An 18,498-nucleotide genomic window follows, 5' to 3' on the forward strand; every position below is an offset into this window, starting at 1 on the left:
CAAGGCAAAGGTTGTGTAGTTCGAAGAATGTGAAGTATATTTTGATTTGTTTAAAACTTTTTTTGGTTACTACATGATTCCTTATGTGTTATTTCATAGTGTTGATGTCTTCACTATTATTCTACAATGTAGAAAATAGTACAAATAAAGAAAAATCCTTGAATGAGTAGGTGTGTCCAAACTTCTGACTGGTACTGTATATATATTTTGGGAAATAACACCCCTTCTGTAATAGCGTATACCCCAGTGTGGTACAGAAATGGTATGGCGTATGAAAATCGGGATAACGATTGAGATGTTTTTTTCTTGATTTTGCTGATTGGGTGGGTTCAGCCAAGGTTGAATCTTGACTTTAGGTAGCAGCACATGCACCCACACCCACACAGACACACAAAATGCAGACAAACATACAAATGCTGCACACATGCACACACAAACGCAGACACGCAGTCACATGTACAGTACCTGAACAGAACCTGTTGGTCAAGTGGAGTGGAGATGGTGAAAGGGTACACACTAGCTGCACATTTGTCAAACCTTCAGTAGCCTATGTTTGATATATAGAAGTCGTAGTGAACCTGACCTCAACTATGAAAAGCAGTGGAGCGTTGAAGTACTCAAGACCTTAAACCTTTAACATACAGTATATGCCCCAGTTCATTTGTGCTATTGTGCTCCTCACCAAACGAACTCCCTCACACGTATATGTAGGAATGTGTTTATTGTATTGTCTGTCAGCTTTGTGACAAAACCTTCAACCAATGTTGCTGACCAACCAGTGCAACCAGAATAACCATGCATGGGCAATGGAGACAATGATACTCAAGTGTAGTATGCAATGCCTTGTCCCGAATCTCTACTGGAACTCTCAAAACAACCAATGGTGTGCAGTCTAAAAAAAACACTGCTCTGATTGGAGTGAAGGGGGGGGGCAGTTATCATTTGTTGTCTCTCAGCGTCATTGTATGCCAATCAAATTCAACACAGCCCGACACTGTTACTGAGCAATCTGTGGAGATCTAAATAGCAATAGGCATTGTTGTCTTCTTACGTTCATCAGTCATCATGTAGTTCACAACAGAAAGGGCGTATTCGTCACAGAGCGATCAGTGTGTTGCACTGCAGCTCTCCCTGTCACAGCATGTTTTTTTATGTGACTCTGCAGAATTTGCACTGAGCGGCGCTTTTTTTTTACATACAGTCGTTGTGAAGTGTGACTGAAGAGCCAAAATCTCTGCATGTGTTTGCATATTTCTGATTAATCGCATGCTTTTCTGTAGCTAATCGCAATTTTAGAATTTGCTCAAATTTGGCTCTAAAGAAAGATTTTTCCATTTAAGGAGCAGTGCACCGAGTTACAGGCATACTTTGATCGTGAGGGACGGAAACACAACATGATCTATACTAGAAGTTTTTAATAGCGTTTTCACCATAAACGACACAAAAGTCACTAACATAAAGCTGTTAATGCTCCCAATGTTTAAGTAGGCCTACTCCCTATTATCAATGTCCTTGAAGTTTAACACTTGCGCACAGCTCTCTCTCTCTCTCTCTCTCTCTCTCTCTCTCTCTCTCTCTCTCTCTCTCTCTCTCTCTCTCTCTCTCTCTCTCTCTCTCTCTCTCTCTCTCTCTCTCTCTCTCTCTCGCTCTCGCTCTCGCTCTCTCTCTCACACACACACACAGTTTTAAGTACTGTTAAAGCTCCAGGCATTCTAAATGAGTGTGACTATAGGAAAAAGTACTGGCTCTATGGATACAAAGTGCATTTTAATCCAACAATGTTATGAAAACACTGTAACCATCTTTACTGTTCAGATAACTTTACACACTTATATGCCTACAACACCCTACATCCCTCCCACGCCCTCTCTCTCTCTCACTTACTCCTGCACACACACACACATACACACTCCACTCTATGAAGCATCTCTTTGAGTAGCCTATTCCTTTTGAATTCTCCCTGTGCCATCCAAATGTGTGCATAGCCTAGACCTGGTTAGTGGTCAAGTTATCACGTTGCTAGCTAGTTGGCTGAGTAGGTAACATGACTGGCTAAACAATGTTGTTTGTTATCAAACCAAAGAATATCATCCTGAGTCATTTAAAGCAGCTAGGAACATACGCAAGAATCTGCGTCTGAGAACGAAAGAATAGCTCCCTGTAATATTGGGCAAAACGGATTTTAGCTAGAAGCACACGGTCCCCAGCGATAGAAAGGGACTGGCCTTGTTTGTAGCTGTGTGCCTTGTTGTGTTCTGTGCTTAAAATTTTCCATGCAGCGAAGAAATGGAGAGGCAATTAATGGCGTCAACAAAACAAACGGCAATAAACACGTAATGCATTAACACATTAACGTTGACGTCCCTAGTGATTACATACTCATTAAGATGAGCAATTATATTAGGCCAAAGATGATGTGATATCAAGGACTTTCAAGCTGCTAATAAGTGATTGAATGTTCTTATACTACCCCTTCACATGTAACCCATAATAAACTTTCAAAAACCCTTTATAAACCCCAGATGAAGGGCGACATTAACAGCCATAATATTAACCAGTGCAGCGGCAGTGCAGGCCAGGGTCAGGGTAGGGGCTCTGACATGAACACAGAGGGGTGATGACGGCAACGTTTAGTTTGAATACATTATTTCCACCGGGGACCCAGGGCTGTGTGGCTACACACACACACAAATACACACACACAAACACACCCTGCGTAATCGTCACGTCCTGACCACAGAAAGCCTTTATTTTCTATGGTGGAGTAGGTCAGGGCGTGACTGGGGGGTGTTCTAGTTTATTATTTCTATGTGTAGTCTAGTTTTTGTAGTTCTATGTTGGCCTGGTATGGTTCGCAATCAGAGGCAGCTGTCTATATCGTTGTCTCTGATTGAGGATCATATTTAGGCAGCCTTTTCCCACCTGTTGTTTGTGGGATCTTGTTTTTGTATTGTTGCTTTTGAGCCCTACAAGGCTGTACGTTCGTTTCTTTGTTTCTCTTTTTTGTTTTGTTGCTGGTTCACATGTTAAAAAATGATGATGAACTCAAATCACGCTACGCCTTGGTCTACCCATTTCGTCGAGCGTTACAGTAATGAGTCAATAAGATGTCACCGACAGACACGGTCGACCCTGTTTCTAGCTCCCAGTATTTTTTTGTTGGCGTGTTATATTTTTGTTATCATTTTTTTGTATGATTACTTACATCCAAAAATAACTTTTCGACATTAGATTGGCGGTCACCAGAAATTCCACTTCCCTGACCTGGACCATTTTTAAAAACTTGAGGCAGGTCTATTCATCCTGGGGGCTGCACAAAACCGCAGATGCCGGGGAGAATAGCGCTTCCGAGTGTATTTGTCGCTAGCGTAGAGGATGTTGTTCCCATGGTGACGATTAGAACTTATCAGCTCAGCCTTCAACACCATAGTGCCTGCCCCCCAAGCTCATCTCTAAGTGACACAACAGTGGTAGGCCTGATTACCAACAATGATGAGACAGCCTACAGGGAGGAGGTGAGAGCCCTGGCTGAGTGGTGCCAGGAAAATAACCTCAACGTCAACAAAATGCTTTGCACACTCTTGGCATTCTTTCAGCCAGCTTCACCTGGAAGGCTTTTCCAACAGTCTTGAAGGAGTTCCCACATATGCTGAGCACTTGTTGGTTGCTTTTCCTTCACTCTGCGGTCCAACTCATCCCAAACCATCTCAATTGGGTTGAGGTTGGGTGATTGTGGAGGCCAGGTCATCTGATGCAGCCCTCCATCACTCTCCTTCTTGGTCAAATAGCCCTTACACAGCCTGGAGGTGTATTGGGTCATTATCCTGTTGAAAAACAAATGATAGTCCCACTAAGCGCAAACCAGATGGGTTGGCGTATCACTGCAGAATGCTGTGGTAGCCATGCTGTTAATGTGTGCCTTGAATTCAATATAAATCACTGACAGTGTCACCAGCAAAGCACCCCCTACACATACAGAGATCATCTGTTCACCTACTCTGCGTCTCACAAAGACACGGCAGTTGGAACCAAAAATCATCTCAAATTTGGACTCATCAGACCAATGGATGGATTTCCATCGGTCTAATGTCCATTGCTCGTGTGTCTTGGCCCCAACGAACAGTCCTTATGCTGACGTTGCTTCCAGAGGTAGTTTGGAACTTGGGAGACAGTGTTGCAACCAAGGACAGGCGATTTTTACGCTCCACGCACTTCAGCACTCAGCGGTCCCGTTCTGTGAGCTTGTGTGGTCTACCACTTTGCGCTTCAGCTGTTGTTGCTTCTAGAAGTTTCCACTTCACAATAACAGCACTTACAGCTAACCAGGGCAGCTCTAGCAGGGCAGAAATTGGAATGGTGGCGGTCTAATGACGGTGGCAGTTGAAAGTCACTGAGGTCTTCAGTAAGGCCATTCCACCTGCCAATGTTTTTCCTATGGAGATTGCATGGCTGTGTGCTTGATTTATACACCTATCAGCAACAGGTGTGGCTGAAAGAGCCAAATCCACAAATTTGAATGTGTGTGAACATACTTTTGTATATAGTGTATGTGTATTTATATTCCTGACTCAGACATTGCTCATTCTGGAGCATTCCGCTGCACCTGCGATAACGTCTGCAAATCTGTGTATGCGACCAATGAACGTTTATTTGATTTGATGATTTGAGTCATTTTCACTCTGCCATTCTGTGCATTGAAACATTAATATGAAGTAAATGTCCCGGGCAATGGGAAGCGTTGACAGGTGGAGAGAAATGCCTAAACAAACTCCGTCCATTCGTTTACCCAGTGAAAGGTGCATGCAGGGAGGGGAAAGGCAAGGCAATGAGTGAGATTATTCTCCTTTGAAGTCTCGGGCCGAGGATGTCTGTGTGTGAGTGTGTGAGTGTGTGAGTGAGTGAGTTTAAAAAGCCAAGCTGAGAAAACAGCAGTAAGAATCCTACCTCACGTAGGATAATAGTGAACTTTATTATGTCTCTGTTGGTGTTATGTTCCATGTGTGTTGCTGTGCCAACACCTCAAACAAAAACAGCCTCCTAAAACGCTTCATGATAGAAAAACACAGGTCTACATGCTCTTACATTCTAATGTGTAAGACATAGACCTAGCAGTAGCTCCGTACCCTGCAACCTATACTCCCTTTAGTTCATATGCCTTACACTGTCAACATGTACTGTACACACTGTAGTTTGCACTTGTTTCAGGACCATAGTGATTAAAAGCCCAAAAAGTAAAACCTTTAAAATACAGCCTCACAGCTAGATATAAGAAATCCTTTAGAAGATGGGGGAAACTGGAATTAAAGCACATCTGTGATATCATTTGACTATACACTGGTCTGCCACAGAGCGGAAACATGCACAAGAATGGAGCCACAGTAGCTTATTCTCCCGAGACCTGAAGTGTTTCTCCATTCTCTGAAATTTCTCCTCCTATCCACACTTTGCCCCCCAGCCTTCTTGGTAACTGGCAACAACAAAAAATGGAAGTCAGTAACAGCAGAGCAGTAGTCCAAAAGATTCATGTTGTCTCTGGCCTCCCTCCAGCTTCAGAGTATCTTTTTTTGCGTCAGACAGACGTCGCAGCACAAAGACACTTTTGAGAAATTGCATTTTATTTGACTTTATTTGTTTTGGAGGGCCAGACAGGCAGCCATCTGTGATCTATGGAGAGGTAACACTAAGGAGACGGTGATAGTGACAGTAGTGGTTGAGGAATGTAACACGCCATGGTGATAGGATTCAGGAATATGAAGACAACCTTTTTGTCCGTGGGAGTTTCACCACTGTTGTTATTGATAATAATGGCACGCCTATGTATATTTAGTGCAACAGGTAGTAAACATTCTAGAGTTATGCCATTAGCAACAAATGTACCTAACATAATTGAATCGTTGCGTACTATACAACGCATAGACTATATTTCAGCCCCCGGTTGCTGTTTCTATTGCTCTTACATTCTTCAGAAGCATGATTCATACAACTGCAAAATCTCTAGGAATTTTAAATCATACAAAAAAAAAGAAATGCTTCATTTACTGTGGCTGCCAAGCTTCACAAATAATCTGTTCCACTTTGCATCTCCTGGGTAACGTTGCTGATTTAATTTCCCCAGCGATATCTACATTCAGTTAAGTTTGTATGTTATTGCATTTCAGGCATCAATCATAGGACTTGAGTTTATCACGGCTGGAGTTTACATTATCTTGGCTCTCCTGATGACATGTCGAAATTAATTAGCCAGGTACTCTAAATGGTGTTGCAATCAATCAAATATTGAGCCTCAGCCCACAGCAGAAATGTTGCGGAAATGTTGTCAGTCACGATTACAACAGTTCGTCAATCACGATTCTAACAGTTCGTCAACTGGTACAATTTGCTCTTGAGTTCCTTCTTTTTCTCCTCACGGTGTTGTATACATAGTGGATACACATAGTATCAAAAGGAATAACAATTAAGATGGATAAATATAGCATTTGTATGTATGGAGTGTCTCTATACATACAGTGCAGAATGTGGCACAGTCAGACCAGAGTACCCTACAATGTATTTGAGCTCTTTTCCTCCCTAAAGCCAGCCAGGAGAACCATTTCTGTCAAGACACAGCTTGCCAGGTTTCCATTTAAGAAATCTATAGTAGTCAGACAAGTTAGGAAAGGCAAAAAAGAGAGACGAGCCATTTGACTGTAATGTTACACATTGATCTTCCCTCCCTAAAGATGACATCCCGTACCCAAAAACATATTTACCATCCCTCTGGATGACCTATTCCGCAGAAACGTTTCCCTTCACCGAAGACAAATCTATAATCTGGATGCCTTTACCAGTTATTACCAGTCATTTCCGGCGATACAATGTGTGAAAAATAACTGTTTGTATCCAACACAATATCTCCCTAAAGGTACGCTGCCATCTTGGATCAGGAGAAACACTTCACAATCAGTTATTATCAGATCTAAAAGATGTCTCTCTCTCTCTGTAATATGACCTCTGTGACCTCTTCAGTGAGGCCGTTTGGCTCTGAATGGTGACAGAAGACAAATTAGGTCGTAAGTGAACGTGTAGCACCATTGACTAGAGAAGTACACAGACGGGAGAAGTACACAGTAACTCTCTTGAGGTACAGACAGTGAATCAATCAGCGTTCACATTCACTGCAACACGGTCCATGCCTGGGACATCTGGAAGGAAGCTCTATGGCTGTGATTTGGTTAATAGTTGTACCCAAATGACTCATGGGCTGGAAATGGAACTGAATAGGTTTCTGGTTCATTGGCAGCAGTAACACGCTAGCTAAATGCTAACAGTGTCTGACTGGCTGGCTGTGTCTTGTTCACTCTCTCTCTCATTAGCTTGTGTCCTACTCTTGCAGACCTGGCCTGAATCTTTCCTCACTGAAAAGTTACTGTTCGGTTCATAGTTACTTATTAGACTAGCTATCACTTCCTGTTCTGGCCATGTGACTGGTGAGATCTGCATGGGCCTCTCATTGAACATGGCATAATCAGAGCTTTGTTTTGTGAATGAGACACAGCAGGATTCACTTAGACATGACAATTAAACTAGGATCCTCTCCTCCTCAGCTCTCCTGATAACATGCTAAAGCTGTCAGATAAAGTAAACTTCCCCTGTTTTATCAAGATCGATAGAAGGGATGTTCACTTAAGCTCAACAACATAAATGTCAACATTTTGATGGCAGAGGCCAGAGACAGGTCACCGTGTGGCACTGAGCAGAGCAGTTCAGTTATATAGAGGAGAGAAGAAGAAACAACCTCCCATTGTCACCTCCAGAGTACATCTAATAAGTTTATCCCTTGTTTACGGTTGTTGTCAGGACAACCTCAGATTGTTAGCTGGTGTCAATATTAGCAGGGAAATGTTGACACTTAAAAGGCATCAAACTCTTTCAGTAATGGCGTTATGTGCCCGGGCCCGTTGCAGGAATGTGTTTGTGAGTTCTTCTGTAAATCCATGTATTCTTCTCTTTTACTTTAACAGTGTAAAAAGAGGCCCTGAAATTGCACATAATGAGCAACTACCCTGCCAATCCTGTCAGATGGTGTGACCAAAATGGTCACAGGCTGCCAGTCATGTCCCCTGCGTGTTTTCGTGAAAGTAATGCTTCTGCTTTCCCCATCCATCGCAACCTCAGAACACTAGTTGGTCAGGGAGGGTTTTGCCAGCTATGTGGCAGACCCGGTGCTAGCTTGTGTGTTTTATATACACTTCCTTTAAATAAACTGTCGAAAGGAGGGCAATTCTACCACATGTTCTCCTCCTATACCGTGTTTAGAAACTAAGCTTATACTCATTATATGTCAAATGAATTGCAGCTTCAGGGTCCTGAATACTGGAAGTTTGTATGGGGATTCTATAATGAGTGTAAAGCCTGCTGTGTGATCATGTTTACATCTAAACACCGCTGGTCCCCGTGAGTGACGGTCAGTAGTCCCCGGGATATGATATAAATATTAAGCAATGTACAGTGGGGCAAAAAAGTATTTAGTCAGCCTCCAATTGTGCAAGTTCTCCCACTTAAAAAGATGAGATTTCATTCATAATTTTCATCATAGGTACACTTAAACTATGACAGACAAAATTTGAAAAAAAAATCCAGAAAATCACATTGTAGGATTTTTAATGAATTTATTTGCAAATTATGGTGGAAAATAACTATTTGGTCAATAACAAAAGTTTATCTCAATACTTTGTTATATACCCTTTGTTGGCAATGACAGAGGTCAAACGTTTTCTGTAAGTCTTCACAAGGTTTTCACACACTGTTGCTGGTATTTTGGCCCATTCCTCCATGCAGATCTCCTCTAGAGCAGTGATGTTTTGGGGCTGTTGCTGGACAACACGGACTTTCAACTCCCTCCAAAGATTTTCTATGGGGTTGAGATCTGGAGACTGGCTAGGCCACTCCAGGACCTTGAAATGCTTCTAACGAAGCCACTCCTTCATTGCCCGGGCGATGTGTTTGGGATCATTGTCATGCTGAAAGACCCAGCCACGTTTCATCTTCAATGCCCTTGCTGATGGAAGGAGGTTTTCACTCAAAATCTCACAATACATGGCCCCATTCATTCTTTCCTTTACACGGATCAGTCGTCCTGGTCCTTTTGCAGAAAAACAGCCCCAAAGCATGCTGTTTCCACCCCCAGTCTGGCACTGCAGGATTTGAGTCCCTGGCGGCGTAGTGTGTTACTGATGGTAGGCTTTGTTACTTTGGTCCCAGCTCTCTGCAGGTAATTCACTAGGTCCCCCCGTGTGGTTCTGGGATTTTTGCTCACCGTTCTTGTGATCATTTTGACCCCACGGGGTGAGATCTTGCGTGGAGCCCCAGATCGAGGGAGATTATCAGTGGTCTTGTATGTCTTCCATTTCCTAATAATTGCTCCCACAGTTTCTTCAAACCAAGCTGCTTACCTATTGCAGATTCAGTCTTCCCAGCCTGGTGCAGGTTTTGTTCAATTTTGTTTCTGGTGTCCTTTGACAGCTCTTTGGTCTTGGCCATAGTGGAGTTTGGAGTGTGACTGTTTGAGGTTGTGGACGGGTGTCTTTTATACTGATAACAAGTTCAAACAGGTGCCATTAATACAGGTAACGAGTAAAGACTTCTTAAAGAAGAAGTTACAGGTCTGTGAGAGCCAGAAATATTGCTTGTTTGTAGGTGACCAAATAGTTATTTTCCACCATAATTTGCAAATAAATTCATTTCTAATTTTGTCTGTCATAGTTGAAGTGTACCTATGATGAAAATTACAGGCCTCTCTCATCTTTTTAAGTGGGAGAACTTGCACAATTGGTGGCTGACTAAATACTTTTTTGCCCCACTGTATCTGTTGGTTTGGCTACTGTTTAGCATGCTTGTGATGTGACGGACAAATTGAATGTGTGGGACCATTGTTTTAAATCTGTCATATCATCTGAACGCTCTGTACTGGCAAAAAAATATGGGTCTCATGGGTCTCATGCTTACTTAAAATACACAGTTACAGTCACTAACACTCTAACCAGCTCTGTATGGCAATTAACATGTTCAGAGTGAGGTGTTCTCATTTGTGTCTGGAATTAGCTAGGAAGCTAACCAACTTTAGCCAGTTAGCTTGGGTGTTTGACTTCCGTTTTGAGGTCAGTACGTTCGAATCAACCCTACTCCGCCAGAGGGTCCAGTGTGCACTCTGAAAACTCTGAGAGCGAAACACGCTGAATTTACTAATGGACAATCTGACAGCGCTCTGAAATTACGAACGCCCAGAGTGCACTCTGACCTCACTCTGACACCCTTGAGTGAATTTACAAACGCATGTTCTTCAACCAACCTGTGTCAATTTAGCTAGCTGTCTAGCCAGCGATGCTATGACGAGCAACCTTATTGGTAGCTACCCTAAAAGAGACAAATCAGCACAGAACTCTTCACCTTCTGAGAATGTGCTATATACATAGCCACGCCTATCCTTTTATTTTTTAAACATATTTTTTTACTTTTACCCCTTTTTCTCCCCAATTGGTAGTTTGTCTTGTCCCATTGCTGCAACTCCCCTAAGAACTCGGGAGAGGCAAATGTTGAGAGCCACACGTCCTCCAAAACACCACCCAGCCGCACTGCTCGCTTAACCCAGGAGCCAGCCACACCAATGTGTCCATCCAGCTGGTGACTGAGGTCAGCTTGCAGGCACTCACCCCACCACAAGGAGTCGCTAGAGCAAGGAGGAAAATCCCGTCCGGCCAAACCCTCCCCTAACACAAACAATGTTGGGCCAATTGTGCGCCACCTCATGGGTCTCCCGGTCACGGCCTGCTGTGACACAGCCTGGGACCGAACCCGGGTTGGTAGTGATGCCTCAACCACTGCAATGCAGTGCCTTAGACCGTTCCGCCACTCGGGAGGCCCAGACTCACCTCACATATGGTGAATGTTGATCTCAATCTCTAGAAAGCGTTGCAGTCCCCTGCACATTAACCATTAAGTCGATTGCAACCTTCAAACAATTGCAGCCAAATTCCCTCGAACATTAACCAGCTCTGACTTAGACCATAAAGGTCAGCGTTCTATGTTTGGGACTTAGCATACCATTTCCTCATATCCTCAGTCCACTGTACTGACTGAGTGTTCCCATAAATTATTTTTCATTCTCCGAACCCTCCAAACAGTGTGTTACAGTACAACATCTCCCCTCCTCAACTCCAGATTGACAGGTAATGCCTGTAATAAGCCTTAGGTAGACCTTTGGGTACTGCAGCAGCAGCATTTGACAGTAGCTAAGGGGTGTCTATTTCTCTCCCCAGATTGACAGGTAATGAACCCCTGTCCATTCTACCGCTGAGCTCTCAACCTGAGGAGAACGTGGGAAGGGCCCACTACAAGCTGTGTGACCGGCTCAAACTGGAGAAGAAACAGCGGCGGATGTGTCGACGAGACCCGGGCGTGGCCGAGACCCTCATGGAAGCCATCAGCATGAGTGCCCTGGAGTGCCAGTACCAGTTCCGCTTTGAGAGGTGGAACTGCACCTTAGAGGGGCGCTACAGAGCCAACCTTTTGAAAAGAGGTAGGGAAAGTAAAGCATTCCAACTTCATATAGAAGTATAAATGTAATATGTTTTCAACTTACAGATAACTGGTTTCTGACGTTCATGGGTGGAGGTGGAGATACATTTTTGTAATTCCATAGTAGATAGTACAGTAGAGAGAGGCCATAGTAGATTGTACAGTAGAGAGAGGCCATAGTAGATTGTACAGTAGAGAGAGGCCATAGTAGATAGTACAGTAGAAAGCTGAAGTGTATTTTCCCAATAATGGCAACTTTCAATTGCTCATTTTGAGTGTCCATTAGGAAGCTGGGAGCTGATATCCTTCCTCTTGCTCCACACCTCACTCCAGGTTTTAAGGAGACAGCCTTCCTGTATGCCGTCTCCTCAGCAGGCCTGACTCACGCCATGGCCAAGGCGTGTAGCGCCGGGCGGATGGAGCGTTGCACCTGCGATGAAGCCCCAGACCTGGAGAACCGCAAGGCCTGGCAGTGGGGCGGCTGTGGAGACAACCTGAAGTACAGCAACAAGTTTGTCAAGGACTTCCTGGGCAAACGCTCCAACAAGGACCTGCGTGCCCGCGTGGACATGCACAACACTAACGTGGGCATGAAGGTGAGTGTGGAGGGGAGCCGTGTTGGATGACGCGGTACATTTCATCTTGTTGAATTATGGGATACAGTAATTAGTGTATCTCGCTAACAGCCCTTTTGTCACAACTTTTCCTGTAAAACAAAAACAATGAATATTTTTGGGTTGGCTGGTTGATTGATTGATTGACTGACTGACAGTGTAGTTTGCTATACCTTTTCCCTGTACAGCTACTTTAAGGACGTAGGCCTATGTTGTCCTGTCTTGAGATGGTTAAGATCCGTGGGTGTATTCTAGGGTGAATATTTTCTGAATCTCCTACAGACAACTATATAATGTAGGGTTGGTAAATTATTGTTCTCCAAATTTACCTCAGTCTCTAAAGACACAGCAAAATGACCAGAACCAGTGAAAATGACCAGAGAGGAATTTAATGTGACCACGAGAGGAATAACAATGACAAGAGTTTTTACAGCTTGTTCCCATGGTCGACAGAGAATCGTTTACCCACATGCTGTGGTTATTAAACAAATACTACAGATCCTCAAGCATCCCACTTAATGGTGAGATGAAAGGCCAGCCTAAATCACTTAAATTGACTGCTTAAAGTCAGAGGCCACACGTTAATCAAACTTTGTTTTTCCCTCTCAAATGAGAGATTTAATTGCCTTTGTTTGTGCCTTAGCGAGATTCGACAATTGTTTGAGGTGAGCGAGTTTTTTTTTCTTCCCCCCGGCTTGGACGTGATTTTAATAGTAAAATCAAAAAGAAGAGAGAATGGTGTTAAAATGTCAAGCCAAAGCAAACCCAAGGTCCTGGCAGCCGCTACCTTGACTCAGATTTTCTCCTATTGTAGCCATTTTAATTTTAGCATGAATATAAATTATAGCAGAAGCACACTTCCCCAAATGTTAGCAGACACAAACCTCTCCCCGAAGACCCGTGGTGTGTGCTCTTCCTTTTCAGCCTGGCTCTCCAAATCCATTCTCAGGTTCTTTTATTTGTGATAAAAGATTTACAACACTGTTTTGGTCCAGGTTTGTTCTTATTTTCAGATTTAGTGAGGTGTACTACGTCCCATATGAAGCACAAATCTTGGAATGTGCCAGCCTCTGGAATCCCTAGTACATTTAAAGCTGACACTTCACATTTCCCTGAACTAAACTGCAAGTGCGGCGAATAATGCAGCACTTATTTTGTATTCCCCCATCTGTTTCCCAGTGTGTGAGAACAGAACTGGAGAGAGACCGTCTGTCCACTCCAGGCCTCCTCTGGAGAATACACGTTATGGATTTTAACACATAACCTTTAATTTAACGTTGTGGTCGGCCGATGCTGACTGAGCTGTACACAAATGAACCATTCCCAGCCACAGAGATTTCAAGCAACGTCGCAACGTGTACTATTCAGTGCAGTGCTGTATTTGGCCAAACAAGGAGCCTTAAACACACCCGTTCACACCCCCACAAGTTAAAGTTGGTCGAGCATTAATGGTCAGAGGTGTTCTCTCAAGTTCAACTCGAGTCCACATTCCGTGTCGTCTGTTGGGTAGATCCCGTTATATGTATTATGAGAAATCTTCAGGCCTCAACATAGTTGACGTAAAAAATGGTTTTGTTTAGCTTTACACTTGCTAGCCTAAAGTCCCCCCCCCCCCTACTTGAATCGAAACAGTAGAGTTATGAAGTTGGCCTGGTGAAAGAGATGGACCTTGGGGGTTTTTGACTCCCACATACCTTAAAACAAACCAAGAACAGGGGCCAGGGTCTGAGTCTTCTGTCTCCTTCTTTCCCATGGCCGAGGAACTCAATGGATCTTTTCTTCAGAAAAAGTGCCTCTCAGTGTGTCCTCTACTTACTTTTAGGAATAACCATGATGGCTTTAATCAAACTCTATTACCGAGTGTTATCGTAGCAGTCCGTATCGACACCTTCCCACCCACAAACATTATCGTTGAAACTATTGCTTATAGTGTAGCACATTTTTTATTAAGATTCTTTGGTCGGGGAGTGACAACAATGTGACATTGTTGTCATGTAAATGTTGTATTATGTTAATGGCAGTATATCAGCAATAATTAGAGGGTCTAGATCGTCTAACTCTGTGGTATGTATGAGTATACATACCACATAATCATGGCCTCTGTTCTCATCACATTTTAATACACTGATGTTCTGTGTGCGTAAAGGCTTCATATTGGACACATTTCTTATGAAATTAGGACTTACTACATAGGCCCATTGTGCTGCAGAAATTACAGGGGAGTCTAGGTCATTTTCTTCTTCTTTGAAACCTTGCTGTCCATACAAAGTGCAAAATGGGTCAAAGTTAATATTATGTCATTTCAGGCAGTCCCTTTGATGCCCTGTGACGGCTGACTGTATGTCCCTCTCCTCTCCCACCACCAGGTGATCAAAGCAGGGGTGGAGACCACCTGCAAATGCCATGGCGTCTCGGGCTCCTGCACCGTCCAGACGTGCTGGAGGCAGCTCTCGCCCTTCCACGAGATCGGCAAGCAGCTGAAACAGCGCTACGAGACCTCACTGAAGGTGGGCAGCTCCACCAACGAGGCCACGGGGGAGGGGGAAATCTCCCAGGCCCGGCCCCAGCAGCAGCAGAACCCCTCAACGGGCCCCAGCAACGACCCGATCCCACGCACCATGGACCTGCTCCACATCGAGGACTCGCCCAGCTTCTGCCGGCCCAGCAAGTACTCGCCGGGCACCTCGGCCAGGAAGTGCTACAAGGACAAGAACTGCGACGCCATATGCTGCGGCAGGGGCCACAACACCCAGAGCCGCGTGGTGACCCGGCCATGCCAGTGTCAGGTGCGCTGGTGCTGCTACGTCGAATGCAAGCAGTGTACACAGAGAGAAGAGGTCTACACCTGTAAAGGTTAGCCCAGTCTTAGCTTCCTGCTTGCCCCTTGCCTCTGACCGGACTCAGCAAGTGGAGGGTGGTTGTTGATGGTGAAGGGGGGGGGGGGGGGGGGGGGGGTGAATGGTGTTCTAGGACAGAGGTTTGACTCTCACTCAACCCCCTTGTGGCTGTCAGAAAGAGAGAGAGAGAGCGAGAGTTCTGCGGCAGAGGAGAGAGCAAGACGATGGAGATGGAGGACCTTTATAAGCACTTTGAGGGATTTTCTGTTCTATGGGTTTTGTTTTAATAACCTGTGGCCCCAGCCAATGGTGGTTGGGGTTGCAGGAGGAGATTGGCCTTGTCTGACAACAGGGTCAACATGGGTCTCATGTTTTCTCGTTGCAGAGTTGGAGCTTTGGAGTAAGGCCACCTCACCTATTCGACATCCAGTCAGATGTGTCAGTGAGAAAAAGCAGCACTTGGCCGCTGTCTCCGGCTAGCATGCTGTTAATGAGGATCCAATAGAATGACCGTAATGGTAAAAGACTGGCTTTTGGGCCTTGCCCGATGTAGAAATGTGTGTGTGTGTGTGTGTTTGCGAGTGAGGGTGAAGAGGTGGGTCAAATTACAACTCATATGGCAATCATGGTAACCATATTCAGAAACTGTTAAGAAGACAGGGTGTAAGATGAATTCTACACACACATATTTACACACACACACACACCACAGTGTGTATGCATATGTATGTAAATAAATTAAATTGTATTATAATGATATTATATACACTTGCTACTTATCTGAATATGTTTCAACAAACCACTAACCACACAAATGCTTTGTTGTTTGTGTGTTCTCGCTCTCTTCTGCTTTTTATTTTATTTTGACAAGGCCCTTTGGAAAGCAACACATGTGTGTCCTTTGTCTCACTCTGTGGATCATTTATGGACCCTTTGGGACTACTCCTTCACGAGGAGAGAAAACACGCTCATTTGTCTTTGATTCTTTTACACTAGAGTGAAATTGTTGGTGAATACATTTGCCAGTCATTTTAGGCTACTCTTGGCCTTGAGCAAAGTCAACTAATGTTCAGGAAATAACTGAAACCACTATATCTTATTTGGACTGATGGTAAAAAGAAAAAAGAAAACCCGTATGTAATGAAAGTTCAGTGAGAGAATGGACTTGCTTTTCTGAGTTTAGTGTCTACTGCTGTCACCGTGGCCTAACCAGTGGAGAATGCATCTTCCAATCAGATGAACAGTGCTCTAACTAGAACAGCTTCTTGGTACTTAGCCCTCTATTTAAAAAAAGAAAAGCAAATCTTGCTAGTAATAATACTATAATAACACTATTCTCTCATATCCTTCCTTCCTCTCTCTACACCCCCCCCCCCCATTCAAGTATTAACAGTGGAGATTGAAAATGAACAGTATGATCCAATGGAAAAATGGCTTGCACAGTTACACCCTCAAGCAAATTTGGTATTTCAGATATAGTCCCGCTGAAGCTCGCAACAACAAGGTGACAAAAATGTGTTTTTCGACGACAAAGCAAATGTATGCTCTAGCTGTATGCCTATGCATTGTCTATCCATTGTTTTTGGGGCATGGCTACCACAACTCCACGACTGCAAAGGTTACAATCTCCTTTCGTGTTGATTTGACAGTAATTCTCTCTCTGGCAGGTTACTGTTATGTTGCACATGTCTAAAATGTAATGTTGGATGCGTGACGCTTCAAATGGCTGGCGGAAAAGGCAGAGCCAACCCTCTAAAACACCCACAATAACTCATGAGATGCCAAGTCATCCTTAGATTCCCTTTAGATATACAACCGTTGCCTGTTTCAGGTGGGTGAGAATGAACTACTGAGGGAGGAACCCGACATTGTAAGATGGCCCCATTCACGCACTGAAGCCCCAGAAGTCCTTTATCATTTCCCCTTTTAAAGTATTTAAAGATCCTGTATTTATGAGTATAAACAGTGCATATGTTTGTGTTTTCCTTTTGCTTGTTGTAAATAACAGTGGTTTATTCTCCTGTGGTATAGAGACAAGAGTGAGGCACATGGTAAAATCTCAAAGGCAAGTAAAGAGGAAGTTGGTAGCAATAAGGAGGTTAGGACCAAGACGTTTGATGCTGGAAAGGCAAGTGGTCAAATTTAAGTGGATGCATAAGCCTACGGCTAAATCATGAACATGGAGTACTTTGCTGCTGAAAACTTTTGATTGTACGTGATCATCAGTAAGTGAAAAAAACATTAGTAGATAGCTGTGGTCCGAGCTGTTTTCGAGGGCATTGGCATGCTACGTTAGAAGCGGTGACACTCACAGGATTGATATATGATTCAACCCACCGTGACTGATCAAGGAATAGCAGCATGCTTTGAGAAGGGCGTGTAGCCTAGCGAAGGTTGGTTGGTTCATCCTCTAGAGCTGGATTCCAAACATGCCAAATAACGAATGGTCAAAACCTACATAGAACTTTGCACGTTATACACGGAATCCATAATGGCTCTGCTAAGGAGCCTGAGCATAAATGCCTGCTTCCCACAGCTTCTGGTGAGTGTATTCTACACACGCACTCCTCTGCACAAGACTGGTTCTCTACAGTGGTAATTTATTAAACGTATATAAAAGGTCAACAGAGTCATGACGAGAGGAATACAGGATGCACCTTGCATGTATTTTGTATGTTTTATACTGTACATATACACACACACACACGTTTTCTTTTTCAAGACAAAGGACGGCATGATGCAACGGTTGTTTCTCAATTGTCATTGTCTTAGTCCTTCATAATTATATTTTTGAACTCATAGCTCTGCACTGTGTAGTTGTCAGTGGGATCATGTATAAAAATCTATTTTGTAGAAAAAGTGAAAATAAAAGAAAGATAAATTATTTTGAGATATTTTATGAGCATGTGTTTAATGTAAATAACGTAAAGTCAAAACTGATTTTATATACCTGTTTTTTTTTACTCTGTTTTTTTTTCTCCTTTAGGCTTGTATGAGTGTTTTGCTTCTTTGGGGTGGAGGCTTCAAGAGGCAGTGTATTCTATAAAGTCCGTTTCTATAGATAACTCTAACATTTGCAGTTCCTAAGCACAAAACAAATCCTTACAAATTTAGTAACTTAACACTTCTCGTCCCTTTTTCAACTGTTATATACAACACATCTGAAGGCAATTCTAAAGGCAATTAAATAGATCATAATCAGCTGGGTGCTTTTATGTAATTGACATCGCACAGTACTGCGCAAGTATTTTTCTAGCATTCCGATTTGTAGCGTGATCAGTTTGTTTGAGGGGTTGGCGAGAGGTGTATGGGTTCTGTCTGTACCCCGTAACATAACCTTCTGTGCAGATAAACACACTGACCAAACGCAGAGTGGTATTGGTGTGAACTCATTCAACTTTTGGTATACTCTGATGAGAGGGCCACATTCACTGTGTACATTTGTTTTAGGATTTGTGCTGTGCTTGCCAATAAACAAAACAAACATCTATTCC

General features: G+C 43.5%; 1 protein-coding gene across 1 annotated transcript in view; it reads left to right on the top strand.

The window, feature by feature from the left end:
* Nucleotides 1-17,879, top strand: part of LOC139376177 (wingless-type MMTV integration site family, member 9A) — a 29,895-nt gene extending 12,016 nt beyond the window's left edge. The window contains exons 2-4 of the mRNA XM_071118450.1: nt 11,295-11,554; nt 11,887-12,149; nt 14,534-17,879. Of these exons, the coding sequence (XP_070974551.1) occupies nt 11,295-11,554; nt 11,887-12,149; nt 14,534-15,025 (1,015 nt within the window). The 3' untranslated portion in view covers nt 15,026-17,879. The remainder of the gene's footprint in view (nt 1-11,294; nt 11,555-11,886; nt 12,150-14,533) is intronic.
* The last annotated feature ends 619 nt before the right edge of the window (nt 17,880-18,498 follow it).

The sequence above is a fragment of the Oncorhynchus clarkii genome, chromosome 20 (assembly GCF_045791955.1).
Source record: "Oncorhynchus clarkii lewisi isolate Uvic-CL-2024 chromosome 20, UVic_Ocla_1.0, whole genome shotgun sequence".
NCBI classification, from domain to species: domain Eukaryota; kingdom Metazoa; phylum Chordata; class Actinopteri; order Salmoniformes; family Salmonidae; genus Oncorhynchus; species Oncorhynchus clarkii.